Source organism: Panthera tigris, chromosome F2, assembly GCF_018350195.1.
Source record: "Panthera tigris isolate Pti1 chromosome F2, P.tigris_Pti1_mat1.1, whole genome shotgun sequence".
In the NCBI taxonomy this organism is placed as follows: domain Eukaryota; kingdom Metazoa; phylum Chordata; class Mammalia; order Carnivora; family Felidae; genus Panthera; species Panthera tigris.
Genome location: NC_056676.1, coordinates 73,725,484 through 73,746,082, shown reverse-complemented (window position 1 = coordinate 73,746,082; position 20,599 = coordinate 73,725,484). Strand labels below are relative to the sequence as shown.

Below are 20,599 nucleotides of genomic sequence, written 5' to 3'. Positions count from 1 at the left end.
GTCTCGGGACAGCACCGAGAGCCCCGGGGCCCTGCAGGGGAGCCTGGAACGGCTGAGATGGCATTTCTTGCCTGCCCGTTAACAATACTAACAGCGGTGGTGACAGCTATTACAGTCACTGAGCTCTTACTCTGCGGCAGAAACTGTCGTGTGAGCTTCTCCACGTAGGACTTTACTCAATCCTCACGATAACTGGGGTGCCATTACCACCCTGCATCATAGGTGAGGGCTCCGAGGAACCAAGGGGTGAAGGGCAGGAAGTCAGCAGTGGGGCTGGGACCCAAACCCGGGCAGCCAAGCTCCAGAGCCACCTCCTAATAACACTTCCTGCGAGAGGCTGTCTCTCGTGGGCTAAGGAGTTGGGGGAGAGTTCATTCCTTTTCGGCTTTTTTAGTTTTATTTTTTAATGAGGAAGTGTTTTATTTCTTATTGACTAAAATCCATACTTGTCAGGGCATCGGAGGATCCAACGACTGATAATCTCCTACTCTGGCTCAGAGGAATGCGAGGTGCTTAGTAAGCACTCAATAGATGCTATCAGCTATCTTCTGCTATCACTAATAATTCTGCAAGCCGGGTCTGATCCCTGAGGGAGAGAGGAGTAGAATTTCCTTAGATCAGAGATGCCCAGGGACCTGGCAGCTAGCTGCCCAGGGAGCACCGTCACTGACTGTGACCTCAGGCCCCTCGACCACCAAGCGTCTCTGGGAGGTGTGGACAGAGGTGTCCCATTAGTAGGGTCGCTTTGACTCGGACCAGCCAAGGTGAGGGGACAGCACTTGGAAACCCCAGACAGCAATTAAATGCAGCCAGTCTGTACTGTCCCACAGCGTTGATGCCAGCGGGTCCTGGCCGACTATCACCAGTGTCCCAGCCTATCCTCCCTCCCCGCCCACCGGCCCCCATGTCCCCCTGATACATCTGAAGGCAGGTCTGGGCCATGATAGTGAAAAAACTAATAAAGGCACGGCCATCCTCCCCAACATGCTTTAACCTTTAAACTCAAGGGATTTAACATTGCCTCCATTGCTGTGTGTTTTGTGTTAGCTTCTCGAATCCTCACCAGAAGCCTGCGAGGTCAAGCCTCCGTGTTATAGATGAAGAGTTTGAGGTGAGGAACGTGCACGTGGCCTGACAGCCCCAAACGGACAAGGTTTGGGATTCAGTCTAAGACCCCTCCCTGCCTCCTCTCTAGATGCTGCAGATATAGACCTGGCTGGAGTCCTAAAATTCAGGGGTCCACCTTCCAAGCCCCTTCCTGCGATGTTGCTTATGAACACACACTCACACACCTGCACAGGGGCATGTGCTAAGGGCAGGCAATCCACCCGTGTCAGTGATGTCGCAAAACTGCTAACAAATCGACATGCCCTTTAAAAATGTGAAATGAATTACGTGCATCCACAGAATGGACTGGTAGGCTGCCATTAAAAAGAACAAGGTTCATTTTAAAGATGGAGAAAGTTAAACATTATGTGAGAAAATCAAGGTAGAAAAGAAGATGTAGTGTAAGATATTAACACGTAAGCAAACACAACAAGATGCTCATAAACATATAGAAATTTTCTGGAAGTTTCCATGAAAAACTGGACGGTAAAAATGGAGATTTGCATGTGGTTCGGAGCCAGCGTACCCTTCGGTCCTAATTCACAGTAACGGTGAAATTGCCAGCTTTGACCTACAGACACAGCAATTTCATGTGGTTCTAACTAATATTTAACATTTTTCTTTCTTAAGCTATAATCATATTTTACTTCTACAATGGAAAGGAATGCTGGGGTCCGGGACTCAGAGAGACAGAGGGGACTTAGGGCTCTGGACAACGTCCCTTCACCAGCCCAGTGCCCAAGCTGCCAGTGGGTAACAGAAGGGAGTGCTCATTGACAATCCCTCTGACCCATCTGTTAGGAAACGATTCTGCTCAGACGGACACTCCTCGGGACAGCTTCATCCTGAGCCATCACTGGTCCACCGGGGGATTTTTCCCAAGTCTCATCACTTTGAAGAAATGGACCCAACACGGGGTCAGCCGCTGACAGTCTCATTCCACCACCTGACCAGCCTGGTGTCCATTCAATCAGAGCATGTCTGACACAGAAAGGGCGAGACGCAGAACCCCCACACAGCTGCCATGCCTCACCTGAGCAGACGTCGTGCAGGCCATGTGGTTATTTGTCCAAGCATAGAAATCACACAAGACTTCTGACCCCGCTGTGGACACTGCAAGGAAGCTGCAGGCTTCATCCAGCGCACAGTCTGCAAGCACCATGGGACAGTCAGCGTGCCTGTCTCTCTCAGGTGATGCTGAGGGCAGGTGGACACATACCCCCCCCACTGCCCCCAACACACCCCAACACACACACACACACACACACACACACACATACACACACACACACACACTCATCCGTAACATGGATTTCAATGACCATCAGAGACTGTAGGGTTATGAGATAATCCTTGTAAACATACATGCTCGATAAACACCATTGCTGTTATCACCCCTTTCTGGCCATGACATTGGTACAGACAGACGGCTCTCCTGACCCGGACAAATAACTCTACAAGGAACCGATGTCCGTCATTTCTGCTCCCTTACATTTAGCACAGCCATGTTCTCAGGACGTAGTATATGCATTATAAACTCTGAGGTGAGACTACGAATTGAATATACACTTGGGGAATCGACCCATTTACCAAATGTCTTGAGAAAGTGTATTTTCTCATTACAGTTTCAGTGGTTTTATTTGATTTGTCTTTCCCAGGTCAGCACAGAGTATTTTCCCACACGCCCGGCTCCCCAGCACCCCTTACCTGTCAAGCATTGTGTCAGTGGAGACTCAGAACCAGGGACTCTGGACCTGCCCGCCACAGTGACATCCGCACGGAAGGTCACCTTAGATTCTGGAGCCTTCTCAAATTTCTGCATCACTGAAAGGAAAGCAGAATGATGACATTGGACTCTGAAAGGCAGAAGGCGTCTCTACAGAGAAGCCAGGAAGAGTGCCAGGCCAAGAAATCACGTCTGTGTGCCTGTCTCATTCACAGTGCTTGGTCACACAAATGTCCCTAGGAGAGGAATTCCCTTTGAAAATAGTTCCAGCATGCTGCCTCATATCTGATGCAGAAAGCTATGTATTTTCATGTCTCCTTTTGCAACCTCATTGTCAGGAGGTAAGGAGAAATTTTAATATTATGCTAGTCCTTACCACTCATTTTCAATATAAATTCTATCTAAATTTATATTTTCAAGAATTCAATATAAATTCTATCTAAATTTATATTTTCCTGTCTTGATCTTTGAGTGCAAATTTTCTTATAATTATGCTATTGAAAGTTTTCCTTCCAGAAAACAATTTTTACTTCTTTCTGGAAAGAGGTAAGTTATCTTTTTTTTTTTAATGTTTGTTTATTTTTGAGAGAGACAGAGACAGAATGCGAGTGGGTTAGGGGCAGAAAGAGAGGGAGACACAGAATCCAAAGCAGGCTCCAGGCTTCAAGCTTTTAGCACAGAGCCCAACACGGGGCTCTAACCCATGAACTGCGAGATCATGACCTGAGCCGAAGTCAGACGCTCAACCGACTGAGCCACCCAGGCACCCCAGAGGTAAGTTATCTTTTAAAAGACAAATAACACAGGCACATGTGGGTTCATGTAAATCTGAAGACGTGACACGTGGCTCAGGCGTTTTCATGATAGTAGGTGTTTAAGTGACATACTAGCATCTGTTTTTCTAGCTACTATCAACACGCCTGAATTCTCCACTAGGAATGACACAGTCACATGCTCCTGGAGCTAAACAGGGGAGAAGAAATAAATATAAGATCTCAAGGCGATGAGACGCGGAACACATTCTTGACCCAGCAAAAAAGCACTGCAGATAACTCTCCGGGAATGAGACTCATTTCCAAAACCAAAAATGCCCAGAGGTGTCAGCGTTTTGCAAATAACTCTCAGAAACCAAGCCTCAAAGTAGACCAGTATTAATTTTTTGCAGACACAATTCTAAATGTACAAAAGCACCCATTCTCTTACTTATCTGTTGCTTTATAAAACAGACCTGTGTCTAGATGGGTTTTTATCACGTCAATAAATTCAAGACCACCCAGCAACCTTTTTTCCGTTTTCGTAATAAATGCAGGGAAAAAAAAGTTTATTGCTTTTGGGATAAAGTCGGGAGAAGGGGATACTAATATAAGAGACACAGCATGTTTTAAACCTTCACAAATTCTGATGCAGAAAATAATTCTGATTTTACAAGGTAGTCCTTCCGTGTTGATCACTCAAGTTGCCAAGTTCATGTGCTTGGCCCGTAGTCAACTCCTCTGCTCTCCTCTCTTTCTCTCTTTTGCCTGTGTTTACACCCCTTGGTTATCTTGTTTGTAGAGACTGCAGGCTCCGGTCCAGCAAACACCACACAATATTCAGCCCTTTGTCCCTCAGGTGTAACTGGCATGGACAGATACTCCCAACATTGCAGGAGACTAAACAAAACTTGACAGGTCTCTCAATTTCCAGCTGAAGTCTTCCCAGAGGCTGAAAACGCAGTCACTTTAGCACTCCAGGTAGACAATCTGCTGGCTTCCGCAAAAGGGACCCTTCAGGGATGAAGGTCTCTTCACACTAGAGCATTCGGTGAGGAAGCTCATTGCCAAACAGAACAGAAACAATCCATGCACTAAGTTGCCAATAATTCCATAGAATACGGAGTTAGCTGGCAAATTTTTAGACATTCTATTGGTACAATTTCCCACCTGCCAAGTTTTGACTTAGCAGATATTTACAAATGTCTTGGAAAGCATAGAGGGTCAACACGAGAGCCATTATATGTGATCATGGCTACGCGTCCATCTCTTTCCAAGACAAGGACAATGTTCTGGGAGTACGTGAACACTCCTAGCTGGGACTGTGACAGAAACATGAGTTTCTTGTTTATTGGGTGGATGCACTGATGAACAGATGACTGCCAAGACCACCGCAACGCCCGAAAACCTGGAGAGAACCCTATGGAGACGACACCACCCCAACAGCAGCTGATACCTCTGGGCACCTGACGTGCGATATGGAATCTTTGGTGCGGGTCAACGAAAAGCAGTATTAGAAAACTGGGTCTAGACCTCTCTGACCTCAGCCGTAGCAATCTCTTACTCGACACATCCCCAAAGGCAAGGGAATTAAAAGCAAAAATGAATTACTGGGACCTTATGAAGATAAAAAGCTCTGCACAGCAAAGGAAACAACCAACAAAACTAAAAGGCAACCAATGGAATGGGAAAAGATATTTGCAAATGACATATCAGACAAAGGGCTAGTATCCAAAATCTATAAAGAGCTCACCAAACTCCACACCCGAAAAACAAATAACCCAGTGAGGAAATGGGCAGAAAACATGAATAGACACTTCTCTAAAGAAGACATCCGGATGGCCAACAGGCACATGAAAAGATGCTCAACGTCGCTCCTCATCAGGGAAATACAAATCAAAACCACACTCAGATATCACCTCACACCAGTCAGAGTGGCCAAAATGAACAAATCAGGAGACTATAGATGCTGGAGAGGATGTGGAGAAACGGGAACCCTCTTGCACTGTTGGTGGGAATGCAAACTGGTGCAGCCGCTCTGGAAAGCAGTGTGGAGGTTCCTCAGAAAATTAAAAATAGACCTACTCTATGACCCAGCAATAGCACTGCTAGGAATTTATCCAAGGGATACAGGAGTACTGATGCAGAGGGGCACTTGTACCCCAATGTTTATAGCAGCACTCTCAACAATAGCCAAATTATGGAAAGAGCCTAAATATCCATCAACTGATGAATGGATAAATAAATTGTGGTTTATATACACAGTGGAATACTACATGGCAATGAGAAAGAATGAAATCTGGCCTTTTGTGGCAACGTGGATGGAACTGGAGAGTGTGATGCTAAGTGAAATAAGCCATACAGAGAAAGACAGATACCATATGGTTTCACTCTTATGTGGATCCTGAGAAATGTAACAGAAACCCATGGGGGAGGGGAAGAAAAAAAAAAAAAAGAGGTTAGAGTGGGAGAGAGCCAAAGCATAAGAGACTGTTAAAAACTGAGAACAAACTGAGGGTTGATGGGGGGTGGGAGGGAGGGGAGGGTGGGTGATGGGTATTGAGGAGGGCACCTTTTGGGATGAGCACTGGGTGTTGTATGGAAACCAATTTGACAATAAATTTCATATATTGAAAAAAAAAAATAAAAAAAAATAAAAATCCCACCCCATTACCGGAGCACTAAAAAAAAAAAAAAAAAAAAAAAAGAAAACTGGGTCTAGAATTAAAGGAAGGGGAGCTTACAATATTTCCAGGGGCCGGGGCGCCTGGGTGGCGCAGTCGGTTAAGCGTCCGACTTCAGCCAGGTCACGATCTCGCGGTCCGTGAGTTCGAGCCCCGCATCAGGCTCTGGGCTGATGGCTCGGAGCCTGCAGCCTGTTTCCGATTCTGTGTCTCCCTCTCTCTCTGCCCCTCCCCCGTTCATGCTCTGTCTCTCTCTGTCCCAAAAATAAATTAAAAACGTTGAAAAAAAAAATTAAAAAAAAAAAACAAAAAAACAATATTTCCAGGGGCCAAGGTCAGCGAGTAAACCACTAACTCCGTAGGTAAACTAAGGGTTTGCCGCAGGCAGTATAGAGAAGATGGAGGGGACCGCGAGGAAGAGACAAGGCAGGCAGTGCTGGCTCTGGAGTCGGCCCCCGTCCAAGTCCTTTCGCCACCACCCCTCATCGGCCCTGTGTCCTGGGGCACATTTCAATCTCTGAGAGCCCGGTTGTGTGGTTGCAGGGATTAAATAGAAGAACGTGGAAAACCTGGTATATAACAATTCAGTAAGTGACAAGTCCCTTTGCCCGCCCGCCCCCCCCCCACCCCCCCGACAAGGACACCTGCCTAAGTGCCAGGGCTTGTGAAACTGGCTACAGGACTTCTGGTGGCAGGAGAGTCCCCTTCCCTGATCACATTTAGGAAGGAATTTCAAACAGGCCCAGATAATAACAGCAATTCATTCATTCTGTCAACAAGCACCAGCCACTCTGGAATAGAACAGAAAGGTACCACTCTAGCCCCAAAGGATGATATTATCTGAATATCCGATGATATTATACTATCCAAAGGAGGCTAGAATCCGGAGAGGAGAGTGAGGTATGCAATTTTATTTAACTCCGAGAGCAATGTAGAACCACTGAAAGGTGGAGAGGGGCATTGCATAAACGGAATTGCCTTTTATTTTTATTCTTCTTAATGTTTATTTAATTTTGAGAGAGAGAGAGAGAGAGAGAGAGACAGAGTGCCGCAGAGAGGGAGGGAGAGAGAAGATCCAAAGTGGGCTGTGTTGACAGGAGACAGCCCAATGTGGGTGGGACTCAAACCCACAAACCACGAGATCATGACCTGAGCCGAAGTCGGACACTTAGCTGACTGAGCCACTCAGGTGCCCCCAGAATTGCCTTTTAGAATAATTGTTGCAAAGCATTGCAGAAAAATGGCTGCGGGGGAGCCACCCTGGGGCAAGAGGACAAGGTAGGGGAGGTGACAGCATAATCCCTGTAGGGGGAAACCCAGGCCCGGACAAAGCGGGTGGAAAGGGCACCAGTCTCCCCCAGGGATACAGCTGACCTCTATACCCTTTGCTTTTTTTCTGGAAGATAAATGCCTCAAAATTAGGACTGCAATTCCACTCTCAAAGAAGAAGCTCCCCTCAAAAGCAAGCCGATTGGATTCCTAGAAGAGGCTTTTGACATGCCAGTGGGGACCCAGCTTAACATGGAAATCCTTCTGAAAATCCAGAGAGAGAGCAGTAAACTCCCTCCGAGCTTTGCATAAGAAGCCCGAGACTCCAAGACTCCAAGGTCCAATCTGGAGGCTATTCATCAGCCAGAGCCTGGGGGAGGCATCCTGGAAGCTGGCAAGGCTAAGCTCTTCCTCATTAATGCTTCTGGTGCTACTGATGACACTGTCCTTTCTGCTCTGGGGGGGGGGGGGGGGGACTCGGGGCTGAACAAAGGATCTAAGGCTTTGCGAAATGCAGATTACAATCCTGGCAGCTGAGGAGGTGACAGGGAAGCAAAGAGGAGGGGAGTGAAAATGCAAGCACTCCTGTGCTAATCCCAGATGGCCCAGAGTCGCCAGGGCCTAGCAAACGGCTCTCCCCGCCTCTCCCTCATTTGTGATGGGCAGGTAAGATCGGCCTGCCTTGTGGCCTAAGGCACCTTCCAGCTTTAACTCCCCTGATTGCAGTTTCTGCCCAAGAAAAGGAATATTGGAAAAAATAATTAGACTCTCCTTGGATTTGCAGTTTATCCACAGGGACACACACACACACGCGCACACACGCACACACACACACACACACACAAGTCCTTGAGAATCTTCAGCGCTTTGCCAGAGAAGGAAATGATTGTTCTGAGCGTTAGAAAATGAAAATGTCTCAGGACGCCTGGGTGGCGCAGTCGGTTAAGCGTCCGACTCCTGGTTGCGGCTCAGGTCCTGATCTCACAGCTCGTGAGTTCGAGCCCCACATCCGGCTCTGCACTGACAGTGCGGAGCCTGCTTGAGATTCTCTCTCTATCCCTCTCTTTCTCTCTCACTCACTCTCCCAAAAAATAAACATTAAAAAAGAAAATGAAAATGTCCCTCTTGGATTTTCTCGAGTGTTGTATGTGATTCGCTGCACCCGCTTCCCTAGAGAGCAGATAGGCTACGTGTGCAAGTGTGTGCGTGTGAGGTGTGTGTACAAGTGTGCGTGTGCATGTGTGCAGGTGTGTGCTTAATGAGGAAGCAGATAAATCCAGGTAGAAGCAGATCAGTGTCATGGAAAGAATGGGTTTGGGGGTCAGGTACACGCTGGCTCACGTTCTAGGGATGTTATATCCTGACTAATGAGTCACGTAGACATTCACGCCTCTGTTTCCTCAGCTAAATAATTGGGGATAATATCTATCCCTCAGACCCACTGTGAAGTTCACCCATGACTGCCTGTCTAAAATTTCCGCAAGGGGGCCTGGCACGTAGTAAGTCCATGCACATCAGGCCCTCTCCTCACACGGAAACCTGAGAGACCCCGGCCACCGGCACTGGCTCCGCCTGGTCAAGGTTACAAAGGTAAGCCAGACCCCAGGCAGGAAGGCAACTAACTCTACGGAAAGGTAGGGCAGGGTCCTGAAGACTTAGGTCAGAATTAAAGGCACTTACAGGCTGTCTCCGCCTGCTCCTTGATTAACCGGAATCTCCTCCTTGTCCTGAAACATTGATTACCTCTTCCTGTCATGTCACCCCTAACACACCGACCCCCCTGCAAGGCAGGCATTAACAGCCCCATTCAGCAGATGAGGAAACTCTTGAAGGTGAGTGGCTTGCTCAGACGACATAGCTAATGGAGGGCACCATTGAGATTAAACTAGTCCTGACCCCACTCCCATCCCACCGAGCGCTCTACGACAGGTATCGATCGGTTCACCCAGGACTTTCCCACCCATCACCTCGTTGAAGAGCTGTGCCCGGCACAGGGTGGGGCTCAGTGGAGGCTGGTTGTCCTCCTAGGATGGTTTTGTTGACCCTGACAGTGTCCCAGGAGGCAGGCAGGAGGCTGCTGGGGTGACTGAGGATCAGAGAGAGGTTGAGCAATTTGCTCTGGGTCACCCAGCAGGTAAGTTACAGAATCAGGACCGGCACTCGGGTCTTCCTACAACATCCAGCTGAGAGAGAAAAGCTGACCAGCTTTGCAGAGGCACAGCACCCACAGGAAAAGGAAACTCAGCTCGTGAATTATTTTAAAATTCATGGCTCACACACACTGAAGTATTTAGGGGTGAGGTTGCACGATGTCTGAAATTTGCTTTCCAAGGATCAAAAATAGAGAGGGAGAGAAAGAAAGAAAAAGGAAGTGGAAAATGCTAACTTTTTTTGGATCTAGGTAACAGGTATTTATTTATTCATCTTACTATTCTTTCGACTCCCACGTAGATTAAAAATTTGCAAAATAAAATGTTGGAGACAAATGCATCTCCTACTTCTCTCCCTTTCTAGAAAGCCCTTGAGAGCACATGCCCTCTCCCCAGGTACATGGCTGATATAACTCCCAGCACATACTCAGACACTGGGATTCCGAGAGCGGGGCCTCCGTTTCCGACCACAGCAGCCTCCGTCCCTCGCTGTCCACGCAGAAGGCCCTCCCGCTGCCCCTGTCCCTCTGGCTGGCTCGGTACTGCCCGTCCTGGTCGCACTGCAAGCCCGCCTCACTCTTCTGACAGTCGGTGACACCTGAAGCGGAAAGACAGATGTACCATCACTGACGTGCTTCTGGGACCCCTCCCCTCGGGGCCCCCAGACTGCCTGTAGTTGACATCACATGTCCAAGTGACGGGTCTGATGCAGACACTCTCCAGAGTCAAACTCTTCAGGGTTCCCACCCTTTGGTCAAAGGATCTTGTCCAGGCCCCCTGTTGGGCCACTAAGACCCTGCGATCGGGCTCCACCTGTCTCACTCCATGCGCTCTGTGTCTCCACAGGGCACACGGCATTCAGTGCCCGGGGCACTCCCTCTTGCGGATACCGAACACCACACCCCAAACACAGGCTCTGCTCCTGGGGCTCCACCTCCTGGCGCTCATTCTCCTCCAGCTTCAGTGGGTTACCCCTTCACTGCCTATTAGCCCTCCCCTCAGTCCTCACTTCCTCAGCGAAGCCCCAGGCTTCCGACATCCGACTGTTACACACTCCCAGCCACCCACACCTCTCCTCGCTGCTGGACCGTGGTTATTATTTCCATCTGTCTGTGTGAATGAACTATCCGCCTCCCCCTCAGTAGAAGCTCCAGGCCAGCAGGGACCTGATCTGGTTTTGTTCCTTATTGGATCCCAGTGCCTGGCTCAGGGTCTGACACAGGACACGAGCTCCCGCACTGCAATACCGGGATTTGTAGCAAGAAATATATATTTGGTCTTCCTCTCATTTCCGGCACAAAGCCCCTTAAATCTCCTGGCATTTCCTAAGTGGTGAAAGAGACAAAGGTGTCTTTTGTTACAGTATAGAGGTCACTTTGGGATGGCTCTTAAGGATGGAGGCTGATTGCCAGGAGAAGCAACTATGTGATTACGGCACTGAAGCTTTCGGTCCCTCTCCCTGACCTCCAATCACCAACGGCCAATGATTTAATCAAGCTCGCCTATGTAATGGAACATCCATAAAACCCCAAAAGGATGGGGCTCTGAGAGCTTCCGGGTCGGTGAACACGTGAGAGGTGGGGGAGAGCAGTGCACCTGGAGAGGCATGGGAGCTCCGTCCCTTTCCCCCCCACCATGCCCCGTGCATCTCTTACCTGTTCCTCGGTCATATCCTGTTATAATAAACTGGTAACTTCAGTGAGTTCTGGGAGGCGCTCTAGCAAATTAGTCACACCCAAGGAGGAGGCCATGGGAACCTCTGACTTATAGTCAGCTGGTCGGAAGTACAGGTAACAATCTAGACATAGGACCGGTGCCCGAGGGGGTTGTTGGAACGTCCAGTGTGTAACTTGTTCCTCAGAAGCACAGGGAGTAACCTGGGCTTTCGATTGGGGATGGGGGCAGTGGGGTCTCAACCTGTGGGATCTGGTACTATCTCTGAGAGGATCATGTCCAGATTGCTTGTTGCTGGTCTGGGGAAACTACCCCCTACACACACACACACACACACACACACACACACACACACACACACACGAATTGGGTACCGGAACCTCCCCCAAACAACCCAGTCAATAAATACTACCTGAATCCATGGATGAATAGCTCTATTCCTAGCCTTCAGCTATTTCTTCTGCCCAGAAGCCCCTTCTCCACCTGCCCCATGGCTAATCCCCACTTGTCCTTCAAGACGCAGTGCTAGCTACTACAAGATCATATAACATACATGTCCATTATATTATTAATTACACACATCATGTTATTAATCAAACGTTATGTTCTTTTCCTATCAGACTCTAAACTCCCTGAGGACAAGGAAATTACCATCACTTGTCTCCTATATACCCAGTAAAAACTTGGCACAAAAAAAGAGTGCTTAATACATTTTTGATGAATGATACCGAAAGAGAATGTCTTGACATGGTTCTCCAGGGCTGGGAAGTAGGTTCAAAAATGTTCTTTCATGGGGCGCCTGGGTGGCTCAGTCGGTTAAGCGTCCGACTTTGGCTCAGGTCACGATCTCGCGGTATGCGAGTTCGAGCCCCGCGTCGGGCTCTGTGCTGACAGCTCAGAGCCTGGAGCCTGTTTCAGATTCTGTGTCTCCCTCTCTCTCTGCCCCTCCCCCGTTCATGCTCTGTCTCTCTCTGTCTCAAAAATAAATAAACGTTAAAAAAAAAAAAATTAAAAAAAAAATGTTCTTTCATGGCAGCCCAGAGACTTGAGAACATCTAATTTTCTATATAGTAAGACTATTAGTTATAGGACTAACCATTGATTAATTACAACATTTAGTAGAGAGATTACAAAGGCTACTTTAAAAATCTTTTTTTATGTTTATTTATTTTTGAGACAGAGGGACACAGAGCATGAGTTGGGGAGGCGCAGAGAGGGAGGGAGACACAGAATCTGAAGCAGGCTCCAGGCTCTGAGCTGTCAGCAGAGAGCCTGATGCGGGGCTCAAACTCGTGAACTACGAGATCATGACCTGAGCCGAAGTCAGACGCTTAGCTGACTGAGCCACCCAGGCACCCGGAGGAATTGAGATTCTAACAGCTATCCTAACACCAAAAGGAAACCGAGGAAATACTGTAATCACTCGGCATCACTTAAAGCTTGGCAGACTCTCCCACCTCGTGCTTCTTTCCCATGATTCCATCTGAGAACACAGACCAGGTAAGACAACAAGCAGAACCATGACGCTGACAGTCCTGGAGGCATTCTTAGATACACACATACACAACGGCATAGACTCTACCCCTGACTCTGGAGCCTCAGCCACGGAAATCTGTTCTGTTCCTCAAGGAAGATCTCTGGGAGAGCGGGAATGATGCGACAGCCCCCCACTTCTGCATGGAGATGCAGTGAAAGCTCATCCCCAAAGCAGGATGAGGGTGATGCTTATGGTTCACCTTAAACAAGTTAATGGATTACACTTTGTTGGGGACTGAAGGTTTGTATCCCTCCAGATCCATGTGTGGAAGCGTTAACTGTCAACACGGTGGTATTTGGAGGTGGGACCTTGGGGGATTAGGTTTAGATGAGGTCATAGGGTGGGGTCCCCACGATGGGATCAGGGCCCTTATAAAAAGAGGACGACACAGGAGATCCCTCACTCTGTATGTATGCACCAAGGAAAGGCCATAGTCTTTGAGGAAGGCCATAGTCTTTGAGGAAGGAAAGGCTATGAGGACATAGCCAGGAAGAGGGCCCTCGCCAAGAACCTGACCATACTGGTACCTCGATCTTGGACTTCCTGCCTCCAGAACCATAAGAAATAAACGTTAGCTGCTGCCACCACCCCGTCTATGGTAATTTGTGTGTAGCAACTGGAACTAAGACATGGTTTATAAGCACCCTATGAGTGGGGTATCATCGGCCCCATCTAATTAATAAGGAAGTTGACATTCAGAGAAAGAAGGAGGCGTGGCCTTGGTCATAGTTCCGGGGCGGGGGCGGGAACCAACCTGGGTCTGGCTGGTGTCAAACTTCAGGCTTCTCCTCTGCTCCCTGTCATTTCTGTAGTGCCCCCCGCTCCCATAAACAAGGATCAACACATCGCATGGATCCCTTTGTAAGAAAGCCTTCCTCCAGCACTGTGATAACACTTCAATTCATCTCAAATCCATGGCTGAATCAATGCGTCCAAGCTGAGGGTGATGCCCAGATGTCAGGGACACTCTGCCTTCCTGGTGAAGAGTTTAATGTCTAGGAGCAATGTCAGACTCCTAGTCTATAAAATCCCTCTGGTTGCCTTAGAATTATCACACTATTACTACTTCTCTCCTAAAGAAACTGCCCTGGGGGCGCCTGGGGGGCTCAGTCGGTTGAGCGGCCGACCCCGGCTCAGGTCATGAAGTCACGGTTCGTGGGTTCGAGCCCCGCGTCGGGCTCTGTGCTGACGGCTCGGAGCCTGGAGCCCACTTCGGATTCTGTGTCTCTTTCTCTCTGCCCCTCCCTCTGCTTGCAGTCTGCCTCTCCCTCTCTCAAAAATAAATAAACATTTTCTTTTTAATTAAAAAAAAAAAAAGAAAAGAAACTGCCCTTACCAGGGAAGTTGACTTGGTCTCTTTCAATTAATCATTTTCGAATTCTAAAATCTATTCAGATCTAAAACATTAATGGTTTGCTCCGCGTTGACACAGTTTCAGATGCACAACGAGGCGAGCTGTGCGCCCTTTTGCCAGGAAAAACCCAACAACACCTAGGTGACTATCACGTAGGCCGAGCGAAATCACATGACATATGGGAAGGCCACGCGTACCGACGGTCCTGACAAATTTATAGGGCCAGAAAGGGAATGTGAGCCACAGAGTTGTAATGACTGGTAATGACTGTGGGTGGAAAATTTCTTCCATTTCTCAATCTGATAAGCTTGGCTTACAAAAATCAGAAGTTTCAGAAGCAGACAATGCCAAGATCAAAGGCCGGTTATGCCACTTATAGTGGAGGGACTCTGGCTAAATTACTTCTCTGAGCCTTAGCGTTCTTATACGCAAAAGTTGGGCCAATAATATTTACACAGAAGGGGATTTGATAGGATTTAAAACATCTGACCTAGATCCTGGCAGGGTACAGGCATACGGAGGTGGTGCCCCTTTGATCATTATGCTCTGCACCCACTGGGTCTCCACGGCCAGCAATTGTGTCCCCCTCCAAGAGACACTTGGCAACATCTGGAGACATGTTTGGTTGTCGTAACTGGGAGGGGATATGTTACTGGCATCTAGCAAGTAAGGGTCGGTGATGCTGCTAAATAAACATCCTGCCACACAGAACACGGTCCCCAGAATGAATTTTCTGTCCCCAGATTTCAACAGGGCCAAGGTTGAACCACCCTGCTGTGTCCCCATTGCGTGGTAGGGACTCTCTTTCAAGCGGGGACCTGGCGACACTTACAGTGAGTGTGGCTGAAAGCTCCAGCAGAAACGGTCGTCCTGCCCCTGGGACATGGGACACAGGCCACGCTCCCTGCCTGTTCTTGGTAGAATCCGACGGGACAGGGAATGCAGATCTCCTCCTGAAAATAACTTCCCTCAGGACACTTGACTGGAAAAGAGAAACAGAGAAATGATGTTAAAGAAAAGATCCTGGGGGCGCCTGGGTGGCTCAGTCGGTTGAGCGTCTGACTTTGGCTCAGGTCATGATCTCGCGGTCTGTGAATCCGAGCCCCGCGTCGGGCTCTGTGCCGACAGCTCAGAGCTTGGATCCTGCTTCAGATTCTGTCTCCCTCTCTCTCTGCCCCTCCCCCACTCACACTCTGTCTCTCAAAAATAAAATTAAAATGTTAAAAAACTTTTTAAGAAAACAAAGAAGAGATTCTGGCTTTACAGGTGTCACCTCGGAACACACAGGCCATGTGAAATCCCAGCAGCAGGACAAAAGCTCACTCACTGAACAAGTGCCCAGTGAGAATCGGCAATGTGTCAGACTCTCAGAGTCGAGGGTAAGCTGTGGGAAGGGTGGACGAGGCTCCGGCCCTTCAGGAGCTGACGGGCTAGTAGGATAAGAGGCTGTCCGGCAAGAACTTCAAATGCGGGTAAAGCGAGGCAGAAGAGGAGTGTACGTCAGTGAGGAAGGCCCTCTGAGAGGTGATGCTTGACACCAAACGATGGGGAGCACCCTGGGCAAAGAGCCAAAGAGCATTCAAAGCAGAGATGACAGCAAGTGCAAAAGGCCTGAGGCAGGAGTGAGTTCGGATTAGTCAAGGAACAGAACGAAAACAGCCAGACAAAGCCAGCTACTAGGCTAGAGCTTAGCAGACAAAGGGAAGACTGGCATGAGACGAGGTTTGGGAACAACTTGAAAGATGAGGGTCCATCGCTCAGTTGCCATGGGAACGCTGCCCAACTGGAGGGCATGGTGGGGCGCAGCCTGGGGTGCAAGCTTGGGGGTTAGAAGGATTGGCTCAGGTCCCTCTCCCCGCGATACCTAAATGACTATGGACTTCCCGGAGGCTCCACTTTCTCCTCTGTGAAAGGTATTAATAATACGATCCCGTCGGAATGTAGTGATGATCATAATGCCAGACTCATATACACTCAACAAATGGTCGCTATTTTGTTTTTCATTTTTAATTCCAGTGAGTTCAACTACAGTGTTATATTAGTTGCAGATGTATGATCTGGTGATTCAGCACGTCCCTGCATCACCTGGGGCTCATCATGGCATGTGCACCCCTTGACCCCCATCAACAATCTCCCCCACTGTCCCACCCAACATTATTTTTATACTTGAGGGAGTCCTTCCTTGACATCGGCCAGCCTCAATATCCACGCTGTCCAAACAGGGCAATTTCAACAATTCAGCACCCTCTCATTCGACTCATGCGGCCTCTCCCTGCCGGTTGGTCATCCATGGCGTTGCTCAGATCTGGGACCACGGTGAGGTGAGACACCCAGGGCACAGGATTCACGGAGGCCCTCGCTGTCGGGTTGTGGGGTTTCTGATTTACTCAGAAAGACCAAGTATGACCCTGAGAGGGAGGCCTCTGTACATCACGCCCCCTGGAGGCCTCACTGGCCTCGTTCCTCGCCTCCCTGTGCTACCCTGTTAATCTGCAGATTCTCAGTGCTTTCTGCCCCCTCTGATTCTCACATTTCTCGTCCTTTCTCATCTGTTCCTCTACTACGATCTGGGCTGAGGAACCAGAAACCCCAACTAGAGAGACGCATATCTCCCAAGAGTTGTTAGGGTCCGGGAGCTCTAGCTTAGGAAAATGCATAAATTTGGCCACACTGATACTGATGGCTCAGAGAAGGGGTGGGGAGAAAAGAGGTTCTTTTTGCTTTCTTTCTCGGTTCTGGGCTGTGTTCCCAAGAGTTTGCCAAATGACTTCCAGAAGAAGCGAGCTGTGACCCAGTGAAGGCGAGAGCCGGAAGCCTGTCTGCTCTTGGGACCCCTTCTCTGGGCCCGGCACTCTGCTGTGGGCTTCATGGCCATAACCACAGCACACCCGTGAGTCGGTGTTTTACCCTCATGTCGCAGATGAGGAAGCTGAGCCTTGGGACATTCATGCATGACTCCCTGGCATGCTTCATGCAAAGGGCTGTGGGGAAGGAAAATTACAGGTCACACCAAGCATGGTGTCACGATCCTCTAAGAAAGGTACCCTCCTCTTTCTAGACTGGAAAAAACTGAAGCTCAAGGTCAAGGTGGGCCGGGCGATAAGGTGAAAGAGGTGGCATTTGAGCCCCATTCCCTAAAAACCAAAGCCTTCTCTCCATCCGCCAGTTCGAGCACCTTCCCTAGACAAAAAAAGTGAGCCGGACGTGTGGGACTTGGAGCCAATGTTGACTCAACCGCCATCTCTTACACACACACGCCCAGCACGTCTGACTAAATCAGAAACTCCGGGCACATCTTGGAAACCGAACGATGTGTTTTCCGGTCTGCCCCTGAGCAATTAACCCCCTCCCCCAGACAGTGGGGTTTCATTACTTGTATGAGTCAGGTCCCTGATCATCTCGAGTATTTTAAGCCGAGGACGCGGACTATTTTTTCAAGTGGTCTCCAAATTCATCACTAAGGGAAAACAAAGCCTCTTTCACCGGTTCCAGCCGCCGTGCCTCTAAACCCGAGGGGTGGGTGGGGGGCAGAAGGAGAGAGCGGGGACTCACTTTCATTGTAAGCTCAGCCACTTGCAGGCCTCACGACGATGCTCGAGGAACCCGCGTCCTGCTTCTCTCTGCCTGTGCCGTCAAAGCCTTTCCACCCACGGGAACGCCGTGCTCAGGTCAGAGTGAGGCTCGATAGCCTCCCCCCTCCCCCGGCAGGCGTGGGCTCTCCAAGACCCCTCCGTCCACAGCAACAAGTTGGCACCCATCTTTCAATTAACTCCCTCCGCGAAATCGTCAGAAACTCCTTTGGTCTCGGTGCCCTCCTTCATAAGATGAGACAGTTTGGCCTATTGGAATTCAAGGGCTTCACCAAGCTTCCGGGTCAGGCCATCCCTCCAATCACCCTGTCCCCATAGGCCCCCAACCATGACAGCCATGCCTCTGCTGACGAAAAGTATCCGCGAGGAAGTGTAACAGCCCTTCACGCCCTCAGCCCGCTCCGCTCCACCCCGCGCCTGGCCCTGTCACTCTCCGGCCTGGAATTCTCCCCCGGCACCCCCAGCAGGCCACCCCTGGCCGGCCCCAGGCCTCTCCCTCCCTGGCTCCTGCCTATCTCTCTGAGAGCCGCCATATCCCCACACACCCCACTCTCCAGCCATACAGACCACCGGCTCTGTCATCATTCGGCCACAGCCTCGTGACTCCTTGCGCTAATCTCCACTTCTGGAATGCTTTTCCGCACGGTAGCACCCTCAGCACACAGGAACACGCACGCACACACGCACACGCATGCACACACAGACGCGTGCACACCCCACTCCTTGCCTGCTCTTCCCTGAGCAACGATTCCGACGCACCTGGCATCCCAGCGAGCCTTCCCTGACCCGCCCGGACAGGGATGGAGAAGCCTTTGTCACTGACACCTAGCTGGCTTTTCATTTCTCCCTCCCCACCTAGACTGTCAGTTCTTTGAGAGTGGAGTTCTGGCCTTTGCTTCCATGACTACGAAACCTGGGGCTTAACACCTAGGTATGCTTTGAAAGCTTCGATGGATGGATACCATAGATGGGAAGAAGGCGGGAAGAGGGAAGAAGGGAAGAGGAAGGAAACAAGACGTAACATGTTACTTCGGGGGAAAAAAACACCCATAGAGAAGGAGCTCCGTTCGAAGAACTTGTAGTGAACGAAAGTTAATGTGGTCCAGAATGGAGAAGGGAAAACCCGGACAATTTCTCTGAGATTCCCCTTACTGGACCAAACGGGTATGGAAGCCGCCAGCAGGTAATTCTGAAGGGAAGCCACGTGGCTGGCCTTGAGGCAAGAGGGTGGACATAACTGACCCCGTCGAAGCTGCAAACAGAGCCCGGGCCTCCTCTGCAGGATTTGTTCCCGGGGTAAGAGCCGCCAGGGCTGCGTGAGTCACAGGAGGCGGATGTTCCCCACCCCCAGCCCCCACCGGCCCCCCACTGCCCTCCGAGGGGATCATGCGGATTAGCCGCCCCCGGAAACGATACACAGAAACCCTGCTTCGTCTCCCCAGGACAATGCTCTGCTTGTAGCCCCACAGCTGTGTCCCAGATGTGCTTCAGAAGGAGAAAGGACCAGTTAGAGGAGCTGCAAGGACCCAAGGGCATGATTTCACAAAGAACCCCCTTGTTGAGAAGAGAGCCGTGTGAGGCAGGGGACGAAGAATCGGGAATCAGGAGAGCTGGGTTCAGATCCCAGTGTGGTCAACGAAAAAGGCCATTCGTTGAGAGGCCACCAGGTAGGAAGAGGTGCACTGACTGCATCATGCCAGGCGAACCACAACCCCCAGGAAACAGGTGTTATCATCCCTCTTCTTCAGAGGATGCCTCGTGAGGGTAAGTGATGTCTCAAGAACCCACGCGGGGAAAGTGTCGGAGCAAGGACTCGAACCCAGCTCCCCCTGACGTCAAAGAGCAGTCTCCCAATACTCCTAACTCTATGCAGCTGGCTGCCTCATCCAGGCAATGGGATTGATAATACCTGGCCCTCTAGACCGGAGAAACCCAATGAGGCCCCAGCACGTATTAGAAGTTCAATAACAAATAGATATTATCATCAGCACGGGAGAAAATCCAGGGCTCCCAGGGCTGGATTTTCGTGAATTCCATTCCAGACCTTTCTAACTATTTGGAGTAAGGAGGCAGGGCTGCATGGCATGATCGACAATTCTTCTGAGTCACGAAAAGCTACAGCGGCTGAGAAACAGAATGTAGGTTTATCTAGAGTTAGGATTGGCAACCTGTAGCCCGTGGGCCAAATTCAGCTCACCTTTCTGCTTAGCGAATAAAGTTTTATTAGAATACAGCCACGCGGGGTGCCTGGGTGACTCAGTCAGATGAGCGTCCAACTTCGGCTCAGGTCATGATGTCGTGGCTCGTGAGTTCGAACCCCATTATCAGCCTCTGTGCTGACAGCTCAGAGCCCAGAGCCTGCTTCGGATTCTGGGTCTCCCCCTCTCTCTGTCCCTCCCCTGCTTGCACTCTGTCTTGCTCTCTCTCAAAAATAAATAAAAACATTAAAAAAATTTTTTAATAAAAAATAATTAAAAAAGGAATACAGCCATGCTTTTCTCCCTACAGTGGATGAGTTAAGTCATCGAGACAAAAGCCACAGGGTCTGCGAAGCCTAAAATACTTGCATTCCGGCCCTTTATGGAAGAAACTGGCCAACTCCTGTCTTGCAGCAAATGTAGCCCAGAAGAACCTGTCATTCAGTCGAATTTCCAGGCCACCCTGTGGTTCCCAGTCTCTCTGAAGCCACCCTGAGTTGTGGCCCCCACTGGTTGACATCCTTCAGACAAGACTGTTGAGCTCTGAACTCAGCTTCC

At 49.6% G+C, this 20,599-nt stretch overlaps 1 protein-coding gene across 3 annotated transcripts in view; it reads right to left on the bottom strand.

Annotated features, from left to right (window-relative positions):
- Positions 1 to 20,599, bottom strand: part of TG (thyroglobulin) — a 254,110-nt gene that overhangs the window by 189,366 nt on the left and 44,145 nt on the right. For all 3 annotated transcript variants that reach the window (XM_042973584.1, XM_042973582.1, XM_042973583.1), the window contains exons 21-24: positions 15,086 to 15,235; positions 10,116 to 10,286; positions 2,815 to 2,931; positions 2,141 to 2,256 (exon numbers count right to left, since the gene is read on the bottom strand). In XM_042973584.1, coding sequence (XP_042829518.1) covers positions 2,141 to 2,256; positions 2,815 to 2,931; positions 10,116 to 10,286; positions 15,086 to 15,235 — 554 coding nt within the window. The remainder of the gene's footprint in view (positions 1 to 2,140; positions 2,257 to 2,814; positions 2,932 to 10,115; positions 10,287 to 15,085; positions 15,236 to 20,599) is intronic.